Source organism: Rhizophagus irregularis, chromosome 9, assembly GCF_026210795.1.
Source record: "Rhizophagus irregularis chromosome 9, complete sequence".
Classification (NCBI taxonomy): domain Eukaryota; kingdom Fungi; phylum Glomeromycota; class Glomeromycetes; order Glomerales; family Glomeraceae; genus Rhizophagus; species Rhizophagus irregularis.
In genome coordinates, this window is record NC_089437.1 from 420,247 (window position 1) to 446,072 (window position 25,826).

General features: G+C 25.2%; 5 protein-coding genes across 5 annotated transcripts; 4 read left to right on the top strand and 1 right to left on the bottom strand.

Annotated features, from left to right (window-relative positions):
* Positions 1-8,014: 8,014 nt before the first annotated feature.
* Positions 8,015-8,471, top strand: OCT59_029126 (uncharacterized protein; the record flags this gene model as incomplete). The annotated part of the gene is made up of 2 exons (XM_066141673.1): positions 8,015-8,368; positions 8,439-8,471. 2 exons carry the CDS (start codon positions 8,015-8,017, stop codon positions 8,469-8,471), a joined length of 387 nt encoding a protein of 128 aa, XP_065994498.1.
* A 5,216-nt stretch (positions 8,472-13,687) lies between these two features.
* Positions 13,688-15,196, top strand: OCT59_029127 (uncharacterized protein; the record flags this gene model as incomplete). The annotated part of the gene is made up of 2 exons (XM_066141681.1): positions 13,688-13,938; positions 14,008-15,196. The coding sequence occupies 2 exons, from the start codon at positions 13,688-13,690 to the stop codon at positions 15,194-15,196; spliced, it is 1,440 nt and encodes a 479-aa protein (XP_065994499.1).
* A 2,166-nt stretch (positions 15,197-17,362) lies between these two features.
* OCT59_029128 (uncharacterized protein) lies at positions 17,363-18,959 on the top strand (the record flags this gene model as incomplete). The annotated part of the gene is made up of 2 exons (XM_066141685.1): positions 17,363-17,658; positions 17,732-18,959. The coding sequence occupies exons 1-2, from the start codon at positions 17,408-17,410 to the stop codon at positions 18,957-18,959; spliced, it is 1,479 nt and encodes a 492-aa protein (XP_065994500.1). The 5' UTR covers positions 17,363-17,407.
* Positions 18,960-20,425: 1,466 nt separating this feature from the next.
* OCT59_029129 (uncharacterized protein) lies at positions 20,426-21,973 on the top strand (the record flags this gene model as incomplete). Its single annotated transcript, XM_066141694.1, has 3 exons — positions 20,426-20,679; positions 20,758-21,341; positions 21,603-21,973. 3 exons carry the CDS (start codon positions 20,426-20,428, stop codon positions 21,971-21,973), a joined length of 1,209 nt encoding a protein of 402 aa, XP_065994501.1.
* Positions 21,974-24,554: 2,581 nt separating this feature from the next.
* Positions 24,555-24,956, bottom strand: OCT59_029130 (uncharacterized protein; the record flags this gene model as incomplete). Its single annotated transcript, XM_025311146.1, has 1 exon — positions 24,555-24,956. One exon carries the CDS (start codon positions 24,954-24,956, stop codon positions 24,555-24,557), a length of 402 nt encoding a protein of 133 aa, XP_025174561.1.
* Positions 24,957-25,826: the final 870 nt, after the last annotated feature.

The window sequence follows — 25,826 nt, forward strand, 5'->3', positions numbered from 1 at the left end:
ACAAATTTATTTATATCATGTCCAATTGTCCATATTGTTTAATATAATGAAATTAATTATTAATTGGGTAATATTTATAATTTCCATTTATTCATTTATTATAATATAAAAAAATGTTAAAAATGATATATGTAAAATAAGCTTTAATGTTTATCAAATAAAAATAAAAAAATTTTGTTTTCAATGGTTATACTTTACAAATGGAGTCCAATAGACCACTGGACTTACAAAAAAGAGGACCAAATATTAGTAAACACTTTACTTAAGTAAAAATAAAAAGAAAATTCATGAAAATTGCCGAGTACTCACCTACATTCATGAAAATTAATATTCAAGTAGTTTCAACCCGCCTGCACAACTTTCAATTAATAAAAGGAAGGATTTCATTTGGTCAAAATGGAGATATTATATTCTAAATTAGAAAACAGAGAAGAGAGTTAATATCATCAAGAAAAATGCAATTTTCTCCAAGTACTATACCTACATTTATGAAAATTAATATTCAAGTAGTTTCAACCCGCCTGAACAACTTTCAATTAATAAAGGAAGTTGATTTCATTTGACTAAAGTGGAGATATTACGCTCTAAATTAAAAAATAAAGAAAAGGGTTAATATCGTTAAGAAAAATGCAACTTTTTCTCAAGTATTACACCTATATTCATGATAATTAATATTCAAGTAGTTTCAACATGCCTGAACAACTTTCAATTAATAAAGAAAGTTGATTTCATTTGACTAAAGTGGTGATAATACACTCTAAATTAGAAAACAGAGAAGAGAGTTAATATCATCAAGAAAAATGCAATTTCATCAAGTACTATACCTACATTTATGAAAATTAATATTCAAGTAGTTTCAACCCGCCTGAACAACTTTCAATTAATAAAGAAAGTTGATTTCATTTGACTAAAGTGGAGATATTACGTTCTAAATTAAAAAACAGAAAAGAGAGTTAATATCATCAAGAAAAATGCAATTTTCTTTAAACACTACACCTACATTCATGAAAATTAATATTCAAGTGGTTTCAACCTGCCTGAACAACTTTCAATTAATAAAGAAAGTTGATTTCATTTGACTAAAGTGGTGATATTACGCTCTAAATTAGAAAACAGAGAAGAGAGTTAATATCATCAAGAAAAATGCAATTTCATCAAGTACTATACCTACATTTATGAAAATTAATATTCAAGTAGTTTCAACCCGCCTGAACAACTTTCAATTAATAAAGGAAGTTGATTTCATTTGACTAAAGTGGAGATATTACGTTCTAAATTAAAAAACAGAAAAGAGAGTTAATATCATCAAGAAAAATGCAATTTTCTTTAAACACTATACCTACATTCATGAAAATTAATATTCAAGTGGTTTCAACCTGCCTGAACAACTTTCAATTAATAAAGAAAGTTGATTTCATTGACTAAAGTGGTGATATTACGCTCTAAATTAGAAAACAGAGAAGAGAGTTAATATCATCAAGAAAGTAGTTTCAACCCGCCTGAACAACTTTCAATTAATAAAGGAAGTTGATTTCATTTGACTAAAGTGGAGATATTACGTTCTAAATTAAAAAACAGAAAAGAGAGTTAATATCATCAAGAAAAATGCAATTTTCTTTAAACACTACACCTACATTCATGAAAATTAATATTCAAGTGGTTTCAACCTGCCTGAACAACTTTCAATTAATAAAGAAAGTTGATTTCATTTGACTAAAGTGGAGATATTACGTTCTAAATTAAAAAACAGAAAAAGAGAGTTAATATCATCAAGAAAAATGCAATTTTCTTTAAACACTACACCTACATTCATGAAAATTAATATTCAAGTGGTTTCAACCTGCCTGAACAACTTTCAATTAATAAAGAAAGTTGATTTCATTGACTAAAGTGGTGATAATACGCTCTAAATTAGAAAACAGAGAAGAGAGTTAATATCATCAAGAAAAATGCAATTTCATCAAGTACTAAACCTACATTTATGAAAATTAATATTCAAGTAGTTTCAACCCGCCTGAACAACATTCAATTAATAAAGAAAGTTGATTTCATTTGACTAAAGTGGAGATATTACGTTCTAAATTAAAAAACAGAAAAGAGAGTTAATATCATCAAGAAAAATGCAATTTTCTTTAAACACTACACCTACATTCATGAAAATTAATATTCAAGTGGTTTCAACCTGCCTGAACAACTTTCAATTAATAAAGAAAGTTGATTTCATTTGACTAAAGTGGTGATATTACGCTCTAAATTAGAAAACAGAGAAGAGAGTTAATATCATCAAGAAAAATGCAATTTCATCAAGTACTATACCTACATTTATGAAAATTAATATTCAAGTAGTTTCAACCCGCCTGAACAACTTTCAATTAATAAAGGAAGTTGATTTCATTTGACTAAAGTGGAGATATTACGTTCTAAATTAAAAAAACAGAAAAGAGAGTTAATATCATCAAGAAAAATGCAATTTTCTTTAAACACTACACCTACATTCATGAAAATTAATATTCAAGTGGTTTCAACCTGCCTGAACAACTTTCAATTAATAAAGAAAGTTGATTTCATTTGACTAAAGTGGAGATATTACGTTCTAAATTAAAAAACAGAAAAGAGAGTTAATATCATCAAGAAAAATGCAATTTTCTTTAAACACTACACCTACATTCATGAAAATTAATATTCAAGTGGTTTCAACCTGCCTGAACAACTTTCAATTAATAAAGAAAGTTGATTTCATTGACTAAAGTGGTGATAATACGCTCTAAATTAGAAAACAGAGAAGAGAGTTAATATCATCAAGAAAAATGCAATTTCATCAAGTACTATACCTACATTTATGAAAATTAATATTCAAGTAGTTTCAACCCGCCTGAACAACTTTCAATTAATAAATAAAGTCGATTTCATTTGTCCAAAATGGAAATAATACGCTCTAAATTAAAAAACAGAAAAGAGAGTTAATATCATCAAGAAAAATGCAACTTTTTCTCAAGTATTACACCTATATACATGATAGTTAATATTCAAGTAGTTTCAATCCTGCAGAAAGTTGATTTTATTTGGCTAAAATGATGAAATTATAACCTGAAGTTAAAAAATCAATATGTGAAAGTAAAAAAAATTTAAAAACTTGTGTACTATTAACTGTACAAAATACCTGTAACTTTACAAGTTGAAATACTTATAATATATTATATAAGATGGTAAAAATGTTTTTTAAAATAAAAGTTTCAAATTTTTTTAGAAAAAAAATTAGAGTTTCATAATAAAATATTACGAGACTCACCATTTTACTTCATCAAAGTAAAAAACAATTATCTGATCTGATTATCTGATCTAAATTTTTCCAGCATTACAGCTAAGATTCCGCATAGATCGGATTGGATTAAGATTTGTTCTGATTCGAACTGGTGTCCGATCTGATAGGTCCGAATCAGATTATATTAATAAAAAAATAAAAAAATCGTTCTATCATGGTTTTTAATAAAAATCAGTATATAGTTTTTTTTAATAAAAAAACTGATTTTATTAAAAAATCGGACTACTGATTTTTTTTTAATGAAAGTAAAACCGATTTTATTAAAAAATCGGTATATAAGTTTTTTTTTTAGTAAAAAAACTGATTCTATTAAAAAATCGGACTACCGATTTTTTTAATGAAAATAATACTGATTTTATTAAGAAAAATCAGTATATCAGTTTTTATTAATAAAAAAACTATTAAAAAATTGGACTACCAATTTTTTTTTAATGAAAGTAAAACTGATTTTATTAAAAAAAATTGGAATATCCATTTTTTGCAGAAAATATGCGAATGATTATCTGTGTTAATGAACCAATTTTATTAAAAAAAATTGGTATATCAGTTTTTTTTATGAAAAAATAGACCGATTTTTTTTAATACATAAAAATGAACCAATTTTTATTGAAAAAAATCGGTATATCAGTTTTTTTAATGAAAAATAGACCAATTTTTTTTAATAAAAAATGAACTGATTTTAAAAAAATCGGTCTTAGTTTTTTTTTTAATAAAAATGAACCAATTTTTTATTAAAAAATCTAATGATCCATTTTTTAATAAAAAATGAACTGATATTATTAAAAAAAATTGGTATTTCAGTTTTTTTAATGATTTTTATTAAAAAATCTGATGATTTTTTCATTTTTTAATAAAAAATGAACAAAAAAAATTGGTATATCAGTTTTTTTTAATGAAAAAATAGACTACCGATTTTTTTTTAATAAAACTGATTTTTTTTTTAATAAATGAAACGATTTTTGTTAAAAAAATCGGTATGTTGATGTTTATTTTTTAACAAAAAAAACTGATTTTTTTTTAATAAAAATGAACCAATTTTTTTATTAAAAAATCTGATGATCCATTTTTTTTAATAAAAAATTAGTGTGCATTTGGATCTGTGAGTTTTATGCTGAAAATAAAATTTATGCTAAAAATTAGAGGTTGATTCAATAATAATATTAATAATCTTACTGATCATAGCTGATTAATTAATTTGGTTAATATATGTTTAGTATAGGAAAGTGGTATTTATTAATTCAAATAAACAACAAAAAAATATTAATTTAATTTTTTAAAAAAAGCTCAAAGCACTTTTTTGCTTTGAAACTTACTAATAAAGTTTTGAAATCATTTTTTAATAAGAATAGATCAGTGTATACAATAGATAGATATAAAAAAATTTTTCTAGGATTTTTTTTATATTAGATTGGTATAGTAAAATGAATAGATATAAAAAATTTTTTGGAATTTTTTTAATAATAGATTGGTATAAATATATTTTGAGATTTTTTTTAACAATAGAGTCAATAGAATAATGGATAGATATAAAAAGTTTGCTGGAATTTTTTTAATACAATAAGTTGGTAAAAAAATAATTTCTGAGATTTATGACAAATTAATTGGTATAGCATAATAGAGAGAAAATTCTTTGTGTTTTTTTTTTAGTAAAAATAGATGAGTATAGTAGAATAGATAGGTATAAATGATTTTTTGGAATCTTTTCTTAATAACAATAGATTAGGATAATACAATAGATAGATATAAAAAATTTCCTGGGATTTTTTTTAATAATAGATTGGTATAGTATATATAATAGATAGATATAAAAAAATTTTCTGAATTTTTTTTCTACTTTTGATCGTGATTTTTGATCAGTTACACTAAAAATTATGACCAACTGACCGTTCAACGTGAACCACCAAAAACGTAGATCGTTTTGATCAAGTAGATAATACTGACAGAAATAAACAAAAACAACAAAATACTAATTAATTGGTTGGTTAATAGTTTATCACGATCAATAAATCATCTGCTCAAAATTGAACTTTAATCGCAAATTTTTGTTAGTTTTTAGTTTTTGTGATCAAAATGCCAATCAATTAATTCTGAAGTAGACTAGAGTCAATAGATCAATATAGTATAATGGATACAAAAAAAATTTCTGGGATTTTTTTTAATACAATAGATCAGTATGGTATAAAAAAGAATTTTCTGGAATTTTTTAATATAATAGGTTGGTAAAAAAAAATAATTTGGTAAAATAAGTTTTCTATCAGAATATAATAGATGGAAAATTCTTTGTTCTGATATTTTTTTTAGTAACAATACTGTAACAATAAGTATAAAAAATTTTTGGAATCATTTTTTAATAACAATAGATCAGTATAATACAATAGATAGATATAAAAAAATTTTCTGGGGTTTTATAGTATAATATATAGATATAGAATTTTCTGTGATTTTTTTTTTATTTAATAACAATAGATATGATAAAAGTTTTGGTAATTTTTTTTTAATACCAGTAGACAATAAATAGATATAATAAAAATTCTTGAGACTCTTTTTTAATAACAGTAGATTGGTAATAGACTATTATTAACTTATTAAGTTAATGATTGTTTTTTAGTAGTGGTGCAGACTTTTGAACCTTAGGTAGTTATGTCATTTTTTTCAACATCCCGACCATCCTGTCACATTGTTGTATGGTGCCATAAATGACTTTTGCCATATGGAATTTTTAGACTTTTAGACTTGAACTTTTTATGTAATTACTTTTATATTTTTTAGACTTTATATAATTGTAACTACTTTTAAACTTAATATACTTAACATTAATATAAACTTTTTTTTTTATTTGAAAACTGCTTTTAAATTTTTTAAATTCGAAATTTAACACATCGCCATATACTACTACTAAGATTTTATAGATTTACAAAATCCAATCTTTCAGGATGGAGAAAATGGATTGTGTGAAGAACTAAATATACCTAATACTATAAAGAAATATAGAATTTAATCCTATTGACATAGTTGATGATATTTTAAATACTAGATTAGAGTAAATTGTTTACATGCCATCATTATGAATTTATATCCTTAGTTGTTTAAATACTAGTAATTGTAAAATTGCATATAGAAAAATGTTAAATAATGGTATTATTTAAAAGAAGGAGTAATTGTTATTATTTTTAATTATATATAAATAATAAAAAATATGCTAATTTATTTAATATTTTTATTTGTTTTAATTATTTAGAGATTTTTTTAATAACAATAAATTGGTATAATATAATGGATCTAAAAAATTCCCTGGGACTTTTTCTAATAACAATAGATTCAATAGATTAGTATAAAAAAATTTCTGAGATCTTTTTAATGACAAATTTATTGGTAGTAAAATAGACAGATATAATAAATTTATTTGAGATTTTTTTTAATAATAATTGATTGATATTGCTAATAGATGCATATAAAAAAATCTTTGGATTTTTTTTAGTAATAGATCATTATGAAAAATATTTTCCAAGATTTTTTTCTATTTAATTAATGATAGATTGATAATAGATAATTAATGTTTTAGTAAGATTCTTTTTAGTTACCATTAATAAAAATTTTTTATAACTATAGATTATATTTAATGAGATTTGTAAAAAAGTTTCTTTTTTTTTTAATAACAATCCTATAAAAAATTTTTAGAAAATTGATCACATATTGGAGTTCTTTTGGAATGAAAACTAGAAAAATGATCATTTATTGGAATTTACCCAGAAAATTTTTTATAGGACAATAAATATGATAAAATTTTTTGGTGATTTTTTTTAATAATAATATATTGGTATATGGTGCTAATTAACAGTAAGTAGCTGCTAGTTTTTTTATGATAAAAAATTGGGCAATTTTTTTTATAAAAATTGAAAAAAAAATTTATTTTTCAATAGAAAATTGGCCAATTTCTTTTTCTAAATTAAAAAAATTTTTATTATTTTAATAAAAATTGCTCAATTTATTCTATTATTAAAAAATTATAAAAAGTGACCTATTTAAAAAAAAGTAGGTAAATGTTTTTTAATTGTTTTAACAAAAATGTTGTAAAAACGTTTTTTATTAATAATTTTCATAAAAAAAATGCGAAAACGTAAATCAATTAATTGCCTGTGTTACCACGTTAAATTAAAATTAAAAATGTTCATATTTTTTTATCCCGTAAAATAAAAAATTTTTTTTTAATTTATTGCTAAAATAAATAATATCTTTGCTTAAAATTAAATAGTTCCCATTTTTTTTTTGATTTTTTTTCTAATAAAATAATTAATTAATTTCACTAGAAAATATTAGAAATTTTTTTTGTTCGTGTAAAAAAATTTTTTGATGATCAACATAAAAGTAAGAAATGTAAATTTCTTCATGATCTATCAAGTCAATAATGATTTTTAGTAGCACAGAAGAACTCAGCGCAAAAAGTTTCCATAATGATTGTTCAATGTACTGTACTGTACTAAGTACTTAGTACTAAGTACTAAGACTAAGAACTTAAAGATTAAATGAACCTTTTTTTACCAAAATGGCTAGATCAATAGTAAATTAGGGAATGATTGGCAACAGAGAATTTCTTGAAATTCAAAAAATTTCTTGCCGGAGTTAAAATTTTTGACAATGATCAACAAATGATCAACATAAAAAATATCCACAATTGTTGTAAATTTATGACAAATGATTATCTGGGTGTTAATTCACATAAAAATATTGGAAGAAACAAATCGTCATTTTCAAACAGTGGCGGGCTCTGTTAATAGAAAGAAACCAATACAAGGCAGATGGAAAGAACAATATAAACCACAGCCTCATATTAACGAAAATATATATTCTAGTATTATGGACGCTCCATCTTATGATGAATGGTTAGATATTATTCGACAACTATCTAATGGAAAAGCGACAGGACCTTCAGGCGTGTCAAATGAAATGTTGAAACATCTAAGTGATGATTGTAATCATATTTTATATTATTTAATTTGTAAAATTATAGAATTAGGATTTTTACCAAAACAATGGAAAGAAGCGACGGTCTTTCCTATTGCTAAACCTAAACCCTTTAATTGTGAATTATCAAACTCTCGCCCTATTACTCTTTTAGAAACCACTCGAAAAGCACTTATTTCCTTGCTAAATCGTCGTTTAGCAATTATTTTGAAAGATAATAACGTATTAAAGGCAAATCAATTCGCTGGTCTGCCTAAACAATCAACATTTGAACCGATAAGGATTATGAATGAAGTTATTCAAGATTCAATCGATAATAATAATGAATTATGGATACTCTCTCAGGATATGGGAAAGGCTTATGATCGTGTGAACATTTTTCAACTCAAAAAAGCGATGGATAGAATTAAAATTCCTAACGATTTTTCATCCCTCATTTTAGAACTTTTTAAAGATAGAAAAAATCAAGTAATCACTGCATATGGAAAAACTGCATCTTATGATGTTCTTACAGGAATTGATCAAGGAGAAGTAATTTCACCGTTGCTTTGGTGTATTTATTACGATCCTCTTTTAGCAGAAATTGATAAACAACAATTGGGATATAATATTTCTTGTATATCAAAATCAGTTGTTCAAGAAGAAGGTGTTCTTAATCAACAAAATGTTTCCATTATGGCGTATATGGATGATACTCAATGGATTACTGATGAAAAGTCAAAATTGGAAAAAATGTTATACATCGCTGATACATTTTATCGTCTTAATGATATTCAAATTAACAAAGAAAAGTCTGAGCTTATGATAAGGACTACAACTGAGAAGCGTAAATATTCTCATAATTATAATGACAAAATTTCAATCAAGTTTGGTCGTGAAGAAATTAATATTAAAGCCAAACATCCACACGAACCTATGCGTATTCTGGGAGTGTATTTCAATATTGAACATGATGGAAATTATTTGATGTTCAAGATCAAGAATGAAATAGACCATTTAGTTAATCTTATGTATAAAAAGAAAATTACTGATAAACATATTTTATATATATTTAATAGAATTATCGTTCCTCGAGTTGAATACTGGTCACAAGTTATGGCTTTATCGAAAACACAAACTGAATCTTTAATAATTCCTTTTAGAAGGATGTTTAAAAACAAATTAAAATTCGCTCGTTCTGCGCCTAATGCTATACTCGATAATCCTTATATATATGGATATAGAGATTTTTACGACAATCAACTTCAAGCCAAGATTACTGATTTTTGTATTCAACTTAACGACAATGGTCTATTAGGAAAAGTTACTGAAATTCGTTTAAAATCCTTACAGGCCCAATTATGGACATCACGCCCATTGATAAAAAAACTTCCTTATAATCGTGTTCCGCATACACGAAAAAATAATTATATTCTTAATATGCTTTTATTATGTCATGATAATAATATTTCGTTAGAAAATTTAGATAGTAATACTTTTCCAACAATTAAAGGTGGTAAAATTCCTTTAGAAGATGTGGTAGACAATGCATATTATTCTAAACATAAGGAGAGACTTCGTGAAAAGAAAATTTTATTTTTAGATCAAATTATTTCGGGTGACAAATCTCGTTTATTATTATGGAAAGAAATACTTATTAAGGCTTATATTCCTATTTTTTCACAACGGAGAGAAACTAAATGGTATTCAGATATTAGATCTTTAATTACTTTAGATGGTGTTCATTTGAATCATAATATAACACAATTATTTAGCGCTCGTGTTGATAATGTGGAAGAGACTCGATCATATGATATTACTAAAAAGAATAGATCTTTAATAGCATTTTATAATCCACAATTCAACTCTGTACTTATTGGTAAAATTCAAGGAATAGATGAAACACAACGACCTGTTATTAAACATTTTCATGTTGATATGTCTCGATGTACTGATACACATACTTATATATATCAATGTATGGAATATGGATGTGCTGCTAATGCATCATTATCAACACGATCACCTTGTACGTTTTCTGCTGACTGGGAATGTTTAGTACCCTTATTAACAGATTCTCAATTTGCGCCTAGTCAACTTACAAACTTAATAGAATTCAATATTTTTAATATTTTTGATTTTGCAAAAAAGAAATATGATATTATACATCGAGCGTTAACGCAAAATCACGTGATTTCTCCACAATTGCAAGAGAATATAATTTTGGATCTATTAGATTCTTCAACTTCAAGAAATGATTTGTTAATTATACAACGCACATTAGCTCCTTTTGACAACAACAATTATTATATTTTTGAGTTTTATACCGACGGATCATTAATAGAATTAGGTACTGAACAATGTAATATTAGTTGCGCGTTCGCTCAGATTAGTGATTTATTTGATATACCTCATGTCGAATTTTATTCTACTATTGATAAATGGCCTTCTGCGTATAGAGGAGAATTATTAGCTGTCCTTTTAGCATTAAGCGTTGTTCCAAAAAATAGCAAAGTTAGGATTAATACAGATTCGCTTAACGTTATTACACAATTTAACACATTAAAGAAATCAAGATTTTCTCAAACCTCACGAGAATACTTTAAGGCTAATAATAATTTCTTATGGGCTATTTTATGTAGAATTATATTAACATTGAACTTGCATGTGGAAATGTTTAAGGTTGCTGCTCATGGTGATGATTTGGGTAATAATTATGTAGATAATTTGGCGAAAATTGCGCATACTGATCAAGATCGCTATATAGTTTTTAGACGAAACGCTTGTTTGATGAAAGTTCTTCCTTGTTGGAATGGTATTATTATTGAAAATAAGCTGCGTTCATTTTTGAAAAATTTATGCAACTACAAAGGATTAGAAAAATTTATTAATCTGAATAGAAATTCTAAATATCGCACGTTAGAAGTTGACTGGACATCCACATTTAGTTGTTTAAATTGTGATATAAATAACAATGAAACTTCTGTTTCTTCTTCTAAAATGAAAGCTCAAAAAGTTCACTTGTTAATTGAAGAAATTCCTACAATTGAACAGATGAAGAAATCTTTGCTTGACTTATATGATGGTTGGATGTGCCCTATATGTGGATTGTATGATGAAACCTTTAATCACGTATGGACGTGTAGTGGTCATTATGATATCATTAACAATATTAGAGATAAAACTATTAATCATCTCTTGACTTGGATATTAGAATATAATGATAATATACAAGATTTCAATGCTCTTATGGCGCTTGATATATGGGATATATCATATGATCCTAACGTGTTTACTTTTATTGACATTATTAAAGGAATTATACCTATGTCACTTTCAGATTTGTTGAATTCTTGGACCACAAAGAAAAATGTTGCTGTTGTTTTGATTCAAATGAGACAGTTTATTTTCAATGAAATATTTGAAGAGGTTTGGATTCCACGGTGTTCGCACCTGAAGGAATTTGAACGTTCGTTAGGGTTGACTAAAAAGAAAAAATTAAAGTTTAAAAGCGTTCGTTCATTACCTAATAATAATAGTAGTAATAATAATATTATTCATTATGATTCTTTAGATAGTGTTAGAAATTACATTTATTTTGGCAAAAATATAATAGAATTTTATACTAATCTTATTTCGTAGCGCCATCGTAGATTTTAGTAGTTGATTTATATAATTTTATAGGGTCAATTTTACTTTCTTCTGCAGGGCGGGCTTCAACTTACCAAGTTTCGGCTAGTGTATGGGAGGTAGTGGGTTAATTAAAGAAATGGTTTTTAGGTGTAGTTGGTTATATCTTTAATAGTTTCGTATTTAATTGCCCCACCGTCGAAGTAGATTCTTCTGATAGTTTAGTTCATTTTTTTATTTTACTTTTTCATTTTTGATATGTTTATAAAATTTGTTTTCGCTAACTATTACTGTTTAATAAAAATAAAAATAAAAATTCACATAAAAATATTTTTTTTGATGAGATTGTTTTTAATTATATAGATACATAACAATATTTACCTGCATATTATTTTATTTAAATTAATTTATATTTTATTACTCTCATAATCTAATTATTAATCAAAGTGAGCTTCTAATTGTGACTAAAAATTTAATATTATATAGTAATACTACTACTCCCGGTGCGAAGCAACGGGCAACTGCTAGTTAGAAATTAAATTAATTAAATTGTTTTTCTGCATAAAGCTAGAATTTAATTTTGCTGATCATAAATTTCCGATTTTTGGGTAATTTTTTCAAAATAATGATTTGTCCGAGGTTACTTGTCATTATCAACATTAATATTCATATGAAACGTGTGAAAATTAATATTAATATTAATATTGAATATTGAATATGAATTATATGAATTTAAACTCATAATAAAATTGCGATTTAGTCTTTCCTGTGGCACATTTATTGTGTATTAACAAGAGTTCATGTTTAAAGGGGAGTTAGGACTATAAAATGTAAAATATATAAAATGTGATTTATTTTGAACTTGTTCATTTATAAAATCATGACATTTGAATCTATAATAAATATTATTTAACCATAATTGAGTTAATTATGCAAATTTTTTAGTATCTTAATTTTATCATACCTTTAGAATTGTTATTTTTTATACAGCAGTGAAAGGAGTTTTATATAAAAAGTTCTATATAAAATTTACATACACTATTTTATATAATTTTAAGGACTCAACATGGATTTTATGTAAATGTGTAAAATATGTCTACGTAATTAATAATCCAAACATATTTCATGTAGTTTTTAAATTTATTTATTATTATAAATTGTAAATTCAGTTTACTTTAGAAAATGTATTTATACATATCGTAAATTTTAAATAATATTTTTATATTTAAATAAAAAATAAATAAGAACTTTTTATAATTAAATTATCAATAAAAACGTTTTCGCAACGTTCTTTTTCATCTCAAATTTTGTTAATAAAATTCATAATTTGAACTGAACATTAAAATTGTTTAAGTTTATAATACTCTTCTTTTAACACATATTTATAATAAAAAGGAATTTTATAAATAATGATAAATCATTTATATCTCTTAGTTACAGTATTATCTTCCAAATCATAGAGGTAAAACCATAAAAGAAAGCTATTATCATTCGAACTGTTTCATTATAAAATACAAATACTTAATATAATTTGAAAGAATTCAAAAAAAAAATACAATCAAAAATATAATTAAATTTTATATGAAACAAAATCTTGAAATAAATTTGAATTTTCCGTATTCACACGTTTATTTGATTTTTAAGCGAAGCTAGTATTACATATACTGTATTTAATTTATCCATATTTGTGATACAGTGATACAAACTTTTGATTTTATTTAAATAGGATTTGCAACTTACATCCAATCCAAATATTATTTTAATCCTCTTTCTCTTTTTGAATACAATACAAAAATGTCAAACCAATTTTTTTCTAGATTAAGTCAAAATTATATTGAAATTTTGGATGATGATGAATATTATGATATTACAATTGAAGTTGGTAAAGACCCAAATGTAAAAATATTCCGTGCACACATGATCATCCTGTGTTACCGTTCTCCATTTTTACGACGAACGATTTCAAGTAGAAGTAATAATAATGATATTTTAGCTCACATTAAGCTGCCAAATGTCTCTTCAGAAATTTTTCAGGTTATTTTAAAGTAAGTTATCATAAATCTTTGTCAGTATATTAATATTTTATATTTATCATATAATTTTTCATAATACAGATATATTTATGGAGGTACCATTTTATTAAATGAACAAGAACCTTCTGAAATTTTAAAAGTTTTGATTGCTGCTGATGAACTTCTTCTTCAAGAACTAGTTGATTATTTACAAGATTATTTAATTGAAAATAAATCTGAGTGGATGGAACAATATTTTGAATTAATTTATCAAACAGGTTTTCAATCTAATTCTTTATTAGCACTTCAACAATATTGTACAAATTTTATGGCTAAATTTCCTGAAAAAATATTTAAATCACTTGATTTTACTTCACTTTCTGAGAAATCATTGCTTTCACTTATTAAAAGAGATGATTTACAAATGAAAGAAATTGAAATTTGGGAACATGTATTAAAATGGGGGCTTGAAAAAAATCCTACGCTTCTTTCGGATCCTACAACTTGGTCAGATGATGATTTCAAAATAATGGAAAATACTTTGCAACATTATTTACCTTTAATTAGATTCTTCAGTTTATCTTCTGACGAATTTATACAAAAAGTTCACCCATATAAGAAACTTTTAAAGCATCAACTATATGAAGAATTGTTGAATTCATACTTAAATTCTAATAGTGAACCAAATGATAATATTTTATTTCCTAGATACAGAAATATTGATGGAATCATTGATTCAAAAATTGTTAATTTGAATATCGTTTCTATAATTTCAAGATGGATTGATAAAATTGATATTAATAATAAATTTTTTTATACAAGAGATTTATATTTACCATATAAATTTAAATTATTATTGAGAGGAACTAAAGATGGATTTACTCCTAAAAAATTTCATGAATTATGCGATTATAAACCTCATACTGTTACATTCATTAAAATAAAAGGAACAGAAGAAATTATTGGAGCATATAATCCTTTGATATGGGAATCACATGGTAATTTTTTTGGTAAATGGGGCAAAACAAAGGATAGTTTTATTTTTTCTTTTAAAAGTAAAAATAATGTTAAAAATTCAATTTTAAGTCATGTAAAAGATACTAATCGAGCGTTACTTTATCACAATGCATATGGTCCTACATTTGATGATGATCTTCTGTTATATGTGGAAGAGAAAGATGGTTTAAAAGAATACAATGTTTTTCATTGTAAACAACGAAGTTATGAAAAAAAGATAAGAGATACAGAAGAAAGGTTTACAATAGAAGAGTATGAAGTATTTCAAATATGAAGTTGGATGAATAGGTTATTAGCTTATACTTTTCTTTTGTTTTGCGTTTGTGTGCAAAGACTTAGGGACGATAAGAATATGCAGGTGATAATTTAAAATTGAAAATGACTGTGAACAATACTATCATATAAAATATTAGCATAATATATAAGGGTATACGAATTTTCATTTATTAAATAATAGTAGTATTTGCGCAAAAAAGGATATACTATTAGCTTATTTATTTATTTTGCAATATACTATTCATTTTTTTAGATTTAAATTAGGTAAATTATATTAAAATAAAGCTAATGATATTAGAAAAAATTAAGGAGTTAAGAATATCATATAAAATTTCTTTACCTCTCAGATTTTGCATAATAAATTCTACTGGTCGAAGTGGAGTGATATGTAGTAAATTTACATCAGAGAAATTTTGTACAAATGTCACGTTTCATATCTATTTCACCTTAAAAAAAAGAGAAAAAAACACCAACATTTATTCAGTTTAAATATTATTCGCATGTGATAAATCGCCATGGTAATAAATTACATTTCCAAAGATTAATACCAAAAAATATACTTAACAAAGTTTTTGTTGCATTTTTTATATAAAAAAAGTTTAGAAAGAATGAGAACGTCAACAAAAAAAAGCTTGTGTCGCGTTTATGTATTAGTTATTTACTGATCTAGTTTAGTATATAACTTTTTTATCATCCTAGATATACTAATTGATCCGCCAATTTATAACTGGCGGAAAAAATCCTAAATACCAATTAGTAGCCAGGTGATAAGATTTTATTTATTAAAATAATATATCTCTTATAATGACGGAAATAATTAATACAAGTATCAACTTTGTCGGCGTTAATATTGTTATTCAATTTAGGTCATTGCATTCGTGGATATATCGATGTCTGGATAGCAGCAGGTCTCAAGCGTTATTCAAACGAAGATTCTACTTAAAAAGATTCGTCATAAGAATTCCTATAAATTTATTTTGAAAATTGATCGCACGTCAGAGATTTTCATAATAAAAACCATTGTTTATTCAAAATTTTTATAGGGAATATTCGATACAATTTTAGATTTTCTATCAGGTAGGATGTAGGCCTATAAATTTTAATTTCGTCTATATAGTAAAATTTTAAACTTTTAATAATAAGCAAATAAATGGCTTGTAAGTAAATTAAATATCATTTCAATTAATTAAATTTTAATATATGATATGCATTATATACATACATATTTAAATTTAATAAAAATTTTTTTGGAATTTATGCATTATAAATTAATCAACTAAATTTAGAAACGTTTCCTTACAACAAAGAATTAAAAAAAAAAAAATTTAAATTTAAAAAAGTTTCGAAGCGTTTCGCTTCGAAACTTACCATTGTTTTTCTGAAAGACGGTTCCGGGAAGGGGAAAGGGAATGGGGAAGGAGTGGGAGAAAAAAGGGAAGGGGAAGGGGAAGGGGAGAAGAGTTACCGTTTCAATCTATAAATTAAATTTAATGGAGATTTCTTAATTGCAATTGAGATCACCAGCTATTTATGGGTGATAAACTTCATGCAAAATCATCCCACTTCGACCAGTGGATTCAATAATAATATTTATCAATCGATTAGAATGCGGAAAAATGTGGAAAAAAAGTAGAATATGAATACAATAAATAAAGAGTAATTAAATGGTATATACTAAAAAAAATTAACAAAATAAAATCCTGGCTAAATTAGCCAATACTTATCTTCTCACATGATAATAAGAGTATCACTTTGTCGGTATAGTTCTAATTCCAAATGTCACAATTAAAATTGTCATTTATATCTCTTAGTTACAATGATAATAATGATTATATTTTATATCTGCTTTATTTCCTTCTAAATCTCTATTGAGTAGTGATACAATCATAAGAAAAAGCTGTATTTATATTCCGGTTAATATAATAAAAAAATATTTTATTACAATATATACATTATTCGAATTTTTTCATTATAAAATACTTAATATAACGTAATATCATAATTTTGGGAAGAACTCTATTTTGAAATAGAATCTTAAAATAAATTTAAAGATTTTACTGAATCAATTTTTTGATCGACATATACTTGATTTATCCATATTTGTAATACAGTGATACAAACTTTTGATTTTATTTAAATAGGATTTGCAACTTACATCTAATCCAAAAATTATTTTAATCCTCTTTCTTTTCTTAAATACAATACAGAAATGTCAAGACGATTTTTTTCTAGATTAAGTCAAAATTATATTGAAATTTTGAGAGATGAAGAATATTATGATATTACAATTGAAGTTGGTAAAGACCCAAATGTGAGAATATTCCGTGCACATATGATCGTCCTGTGTTACCGTTCTCCATTTTTACGACGAACGATTTCAAGTAGAAGTAATAATAATGATGTTGTAGCTCACATTAAGTTGCCAAATATCTCACCAGAAATTTTTCAGATTATTTTAAAGTAAGTCATATTATAACTTAGTCAGTATTTTAAACATTTTTATTTATTATATAATTTTTTTTTTATAATATAGATATATTTATGGCGGTATTATTTCATTAAATGGACAAGAACCTTCAGAAATTCTAAAAATTTTGACTGCTGCTGATGAACTACTTCTTCACGAACTAGTTGATTATTTACAAGATTATTTAATTGAAAATAAATTTGAATGGATTGAGCAACATTTTGAGCTTACTTACCGAACAAGCTTTCAATCTAATTCTCTCTTAGAACTTCAAAATTATTGTACAGATTTCATGGATAAATTTCCCGAAAAAGTATTTAAATCGCTAGATTTTGCTTCACTTCCTGAAGCTTCTCTAATTTCACTTATTATAAAAGATGATTTACAAATGAAAGAAATTGAAATTTGGGAACATGTATTAAAATGGGGACTTGAAAAAAATCCTACACTTCTTCCGGATCCTATAACTTGGTCAGATGATGATTTCAAAATAATGGAAAATACTCTGCAGTATTGTTTACCATTAATTCGATTTTTTAGTCTTTCATCTGAAGATTTCTTTCAAAAAGTTTACCCATATAAAAAGCTTTTGGAACAACAATTATATGAAGAATTATTAGGATCTTATCTGGATTCTAACGTTGAACCAAGTAATAATATTTTACTTCCTAGATATAAAAATATTGATGGAATTATTGATTCAAAAATTGTTAACTTAAATATCGTTTCTCTAATTTCAAGATGGATTGATAAAATAGATATTAATAATAAATATGCTTATGCAAGAGAATTATATTTACCATATGAATTTAAATTATTATTAAGAGGAAGCAGAGATGGATTTACTCCTAAAAAATTTCATGAATTATGTGATGATATATCTCATACTGTTACATTCATTAAAATAAAAGAGACGGGAGAAATTATTGGGGGATATAATCCTTTGGTTTGGAAGTCATATAGTACTGGTCGATGTGGTAAAACAAAGGATAGCTTCATATTTTCTTTTAAGAATAAAGATAACTTCCGTGATCTAATTTTAAGTCATGTAAAAAATATGGATAAAGCTATATATTACAAAAATAGCTTTGGTCCTACATTTTATGATGATCTTGATTTGTATGTGATGAAGGGAGGTATTGAACCAAGGGAAGATAGAGAATATAATTATTCTTCGTGTAAACAAAAGAGTTATGAAAAAAAGATAAGAAATGAAGAAGGAAGATTTACAATTGAAGATTATGAAGTATTTCAAATTGTAAACAACCATGCCTTTGGCTTAAATGATGAATAAGTATATAACTAAGGTGCATATCGATAACTTATATGGTTATACCATGTTTTTCTATGATATACATGTAGAGAAATCTACACATTTTAATTATCTACAATATTTATAGCATGAAATTTTTTATATAAATATGTATTTTGTTATAGTTCAAATGTGTACATGTGTGTTATTTATATAAACAATGTATTTAATTTTAAAATTTTATCAGAATTAACGTTAGGGATAATATCTCATTTTGATAATTAAATATTTAGTTGCACAGTTATTATTATGATAAAAATTGCTTCGTCTCGTACATAATTGGCACAAATTGAAACATTAATATAATGTAAAAATTATACCATATATTCAAAAAAAAACTATACAGTATTTACGTTTATTATAATTAAAACGTCATTTTTAATGCATTAAACAAAATCGTATGGCTATTTAATATCAAAAAACTGTATGATTTCCATACAGACTTGTACAAGATGAACGATTATCATGAGTAATACGAAAAGGAGTGGTGTCGGGACTGTCGGGTCAACCAAAAAAGTATAGTACGTCACAATATGATTTGTAAAATACTACTACTGCGTATGTATAGTAAATAATTATCGTATAATTTATTAAACTCTTCTGCAACTGATTGATAGTCGATAATAAAGTCAAAAAAGTTACTTGTTCCACGTAAAAGAAATATTATTTTCGCATGATATTTCGCTTATAAAGTTACTCATCCAAAAGAAAAATATTATCTCCACTTGTTTTACACGAAAATATTATTATTAATTTTGTTAATAGAGAAGTATAGTTTTATTATCTACATCATACTCAATATCGATTTCAGACCATAATATACTTTTTTAGTTAACTCGACACAACTCCTCTTCGACTTGCTGTTTTTTCATAGGGAATTTTTGCATGATTTGTAAGGAATCAGGATATCTGGACAAGTACATTTTCTAAAATATATTTACAATTTTAGTCGGATTGGCAATTAATTAAATCATTAAAATTCGGATTAAAATATTTAATCATTTACAATTATTATGATCCAAGTTCAATTCTGATGATATATTAGTTATAGTTATAATAAAAGTAATAAAAGTAAATTTACTTGACTAATTGTAATCCTCATTTTTATTTAATTACTACACATAGCATTATATATTTAATAATTCAATAATATATGATGAATTATTGTCTTTCCAGGCAGTATACTTAATACTTAATAGAGTTTAAATAAGTAAATAATAAGTGTTTTAATTCGTTTATATGACCTTATTTTGTATTACTAAAGATGCAAAAGATTGATTGTAATCAAGACGTAGAATTAGTGGCTGTGATACAAATAAGTTTTACATGCCTTTAATCTATCCTTATCTGGAATGACTGTTTGGATCAACATGTAAATAGATTTGCAACTTGCTTTTGGTACAAAATTGCTTACATTTTTTCTCACACTTTCAAAAAGAAATATAATTATGTCAAGACAATTTTTTTCTAGGTTAAGTCAAAATTATATTGAAATTTTGGCTGATGATGAATATTATGATGTTACAATTGAAGTTGGTAGTGATCCACATGTAAAAATATTCCGTGCTCACATGATTATCCTGTGTTACCGTTCTCCATTTTTACGACGAATTTTGACTTCAAGTAGAAATAATAATAATAATATATTAACTCACGTTAAATTGCCAAATATCACACCAGAAATCTTTCAGATTATTTTAAAGCAAGTTAAATTCTAATTTTTATTACTGTAGTAATAATATATGTATTTTAAACTTACCATAAATTATTTATAATGTAGGTATATTTATGGCGGAATAATTTCATTAAATGAACATGAACCTTCAGAAATTTTAGAAGTTTTAGTCGCTTCCGATGAAATTCTTCTTCAAGAATTAGTTGATTATTTACAAGATTATTTGATTGAAAATAAATATGAATGGATTGAACAACATTTTGAACTTACTCACCAAAAAAGTTTTCAATCGAATTCTTTATTAGAACTTCAGAAATTTTGTACAGATTTCATGGCTAAATCACCTGAAAAAGTATTTAATTCATTTGACTTTACTTCACTTCCTGAAAATTCTTTGGTTTCACTCATTAAAAGAGATGATTTACAAATGAAAGAAATTGAAATTTGGGAACATGTATTAAAATGGGGACTTGAAAAAAATCCTACACTTCTTCCAGATCCTACAACTTGGTCAGATGATGATTTCAAAATATTGGAAAATACTTTGAAACATTATTTACCATTAATTCGATTTTTCAGTCTTTCATCCGAAGACTTTTTTCAAAAAGTTCATCCATATAAAAAACTTTTGAAACAACAACTATACGAAGAATTATTGGGATCTTATCTGGATTCTAATGTTGAACCAAGTAATAATATTTTGCTTCCTAGAAATAGAAATATTGATGGAATCGTTGATTCAAAAATTGTTAACTTAAATATCGTTTCTCTAATTTCAAGATGGATTGATAAAAAAGATACTAAAAGCAAATATGCTTATGCAAGAGAATTATATTTACCATATGAATTTAAATTATTATTAAGGGGAAGCAGAGATGGATTTACTCCTCATAAATTTCATGAATTATGTGATAATAAACCTCTTACTGTTACATTTATTAAAATAAAAGAGACGGAAGAAATTATTGGAGGATATAATCCTTTGATTTGGAAGTCACATAATCGTGGCGAATTTGGTATAACAAAAGACAGCTTTATATTTTCTTTTAAAAACAAAGATAACTTTAAAGATTTAATCTTAAGTCACGTAACAAATAGGGATAAAGCTTTGTATTATAAGTTTAATTTTGGACCCACATTTAATGGTGATATTGATATATATGTTATACGATTTCAAGCTAGAAGTTCAAGAGAATATCTAGAACATGGAGATTATAATTTTTGCAGGTGTAAGCAAGGAAATTACGTGAAAAAGATTAGAAATACAAGCGATACATTCTTAATTGAAGATTACGAAGTATTTCAAATTATAAAGAAATAATACTTACTGTCGCTGTGGATAACTAATTAATTTCTTATGATTGTTTTTTATATAGATGATAATTTACTTAGCTTTATTTTCTTTTTTTATCATATTATAAAGTTTTTGAATTTTTTTTATTTAAATTGTTTTAAATGTTAAATTATTAAAGTAGGATTAAAATAGTTGGCTGAATTTAATTAACGAATTTTAAAATCCAAATACTTTCCAAATCCAAATTGAATGATTGGAAATGCGTCTTAAAACAAGTATAGTTATGTTTCATAAAGTTCAATGTAACCAAAATTTATTAACTATTAAGTAATTATACCAATAGACAATTTTAATATTAAGAATATTAAGGAAGCAAATAAAGTAATTTATAATATCAAAATTATTCTATATTGTTAATTTTTTTAAAAATTATGATAGTGATTTATTTGTTATTTATTTTGTATAGCGTAATTAGCGTATGCAAAGATTTTTTTATGACATGAAAATATTCTCATGATTATAATGTAATCCCTGTAAAAAAAGTCGCCCAAAAAGCATAACATCGACAGTTGGCACCTAAAATCCCGATAATGCAGAATCCCATTCTTGAAAGCCAAAATCCTGACTGAGATTCGATCAGATGAATTTGAGATTAGTTAATTTTTTTAATGCAATTATTTCTAATTTTAGAAGATAAGGAATCATTTAGTAATCTAGCAATATATTGTACATATTACTTTAACTAACTAAAATAATAAATTTTCTTTTTAACTTTCATTAATGATATAGTAACGTTAGTTAATTTGCATAAAATTTGCAAACAATTTACATTGGTATTAATAAAATTTACAAACATTTTAATTATAGAATTTTTCTAACTATGAGGGTGATGATCACCGGTGACTGAAATTACGACGATTGACCAGCATTGAAAAATATAGTTCCGGTAAAAATTGATAATTCCGGCCAACGGTGATGATCACCCCCGGTGATTTAAGTAAAAAAACTAATTTGTGTTTAAATAAATTATTGCGTCACTGCATTTTTAAAATTATATGCTTAATTGAAAATTTTATATAATTTTTTTTTTCTAAAAAAAAACAGGTTTTTTATATTCCATATTTCCGGAATTTATCGAATTATTTACATTTTCCATGAATGGATCCGTAAATTTTTACTATTATTTTAAACAAAATTTAACCATTCATATATATATTATAAAATTATTAATTTTATATAATTTTTTATTAGTATTATTTTAATTTTATTAATAAATATTTAATTTTAATATACAGTTAACCCCTTTTATAAGTATTTCTTATATATAAAATAGGCATTAGACATTATAAATAATGTAAAAAATTTTTTTAATTAGAATTTAGTATATAGTAGAAGACAAGTTTACACTTATTATTCCTAAATAAAAAATGAATAGGTAAAGGATTGATTTCTTACCCTATTAATCTTGTTAATTAAACAAAACAAAAATATTTATACTAGTATTTGAGCAGTTGTAAAACCAATCACATTTTATAAAATTAAAAATAAGATTTGCTTATCTTACCTCAGATGATGGTAACTGGTGCTGAAAGTTCTGGTCGTGTATATTATGCAATCAAAAAATCATAGACGGTTTATTCGAAGAAATAATTTGAATAACTGAGGGAAGCAAAACCAGCCGGGTAAAGGAGTGGCTAAAAATCTATGCAATGTAAAAGTTCATGTGATGTAAGTAATGTAGATTTTTTATTCTTCTCTCTGTACATGTGCTAACTGATATTATCAATATAAACATGCTCAAGAAAAAGCGGAAGGCGGATGAAGCATTCGACTATGAGTATGAATATGTATATGGTATTGTCACGACTGGTGAAAAGTTCGGTTTGGGATGTTTTTTATTTTTCAAGTTTATGCAATACTAACTTGGATTTTTCTTAATCTTTGTGTAATCTCACTAACAGAAGACACTCTCAAGAACCGGACCGAGTTGCATAAGGATGGAGGTTATAGTGGGTTGTCAAGGATAGGGTATTAGGTAGTGATGAATCCGCAAATAAGAAACGTCATGTAGAAGAGATAATCAAGAAAAAATAGGTGTTTATAATCAATGTACTGTATATTAACATAGAAACTTCTTTGATAATATCATATGTTTCGCTTGTTACACAATAAAACAGCCGTTTTTGAACGTTTTACGAATGCAAGCCAAATTATAATCTACAAGAAAATGTAAATATTGAAGAATCAAAGCAATAGCGAATAAATCTTTTTATTTAATATAAAGCATTTATTTACAAGCAAGTTAATTAATTAACATTAAAGATTTAGCTGCATCTATAACAATCAACGAAAATAAATTTTACAATCTAGTGTTAAAATTTCAATATATTCAACAAGAAAAAATTATTTACGCCAAGTGCCGTGCCAAGTGTCAATTTTCTTAAGAGTTCTTTGTAATGGAGTCTTGTATTTGTCCACGTCGTTTGGAAGCAGATCGTTTAGTCGCTTTAAAGCCTCTGTTAAAGTTTGCCCATTGTTATGGAATAGTTCATTGCTTTGTCTTTCAATTCGCGTAATAATTTGATATCTTTGGTTGACATTCCAATATTTAATAGATAATTATGTAACTTTGAATAGATTTAATCTCATGATCCGTTAAATCCATTTCTTTCTCAAGAACTGTCTCAGCATCAAACAATTCTCTCTCTCCATACTTTCCTGCTAAGTTTGTCATAAACATACCAACCCAATCTCTAGAGTCACTTAGAAAATCGACTTTATTCATTTTACACTCTAGTTGATATAGACGAGCCTCTATACGATCCATTCGAACTTTTTGACTTTCTAATTCACTAAGCCGAGCCTCTTGACGTTTCATATGATCCAATATTTCAATTGTGATTTCTGCCTGCTTATCTACCAATTCAAATGCACTTTTTAATGTATCGCTTAAACAACCTATGTTTGAAATCAGTAGGTCCGTCTTTTGATCGCATACTTTATCATTCATGTATACTTCACTTTCATTCTTTCGAACTTTAATATTATTTTTTTGCAATTCATTATATTTCAATGATTACATAGTGTAATAATCAGTCATTGTTAAAATAAAGATGAAAGATAACTTAGGTGAAAGAAAATATGAAAGGTATAGGAAATATATATAGAGATATTATGGTAACTTTACCTAATATTTTTTCAATTAATTCAATTTAGGGATATTTATTGTTTCTGAATTATCAAGTTCACGGACTAATATATAAAAGTGTATGAATTAACACTCATCATCCATTTATTATTAAAACAACTATATCAATAATGTCTAAAATTTTTGTTATTACTTTCGTGATAATTTTAAGCTTAATACCTTTTAATAGTTCTGTTTCAATCAACAAACTCAATTCTAACATTCTCGTCAACAAGTAATCAGTAACGCTTGCTATGTTAAAGTACCACAATCGTTCTTACTAACCAAAGCGGAACTGACATCTTTTACTTCTTAATCATGGATTATTGGAATATGGACTTCCGGTTGTGATTCAGCCACAATAAAGACTGTACCAAATGGTCAAGTATAAGTTTTCTAATGAATCGAATGGATTTGCCATTTAGTAGTTTACTTGATTGGAAATGAGAGACCTCCATTAATATTCACAATCCATTAGGATAATCTATTTTCATCGAGTAACACATATAGAGCGAACCTTCCAGATTCAAAGTATTTATATGAAGTACCCTTTCCTCCTATGGTAATAATTCGTATTACAAGATTACTATTTTACGTTTAATAGAACTATATAAAAAAGTTATTTGAATACAAAGGAAACACGTTCTATTATAATTCAATTTTCCTTTGAATAGTGCAATAAGACCGGTGATT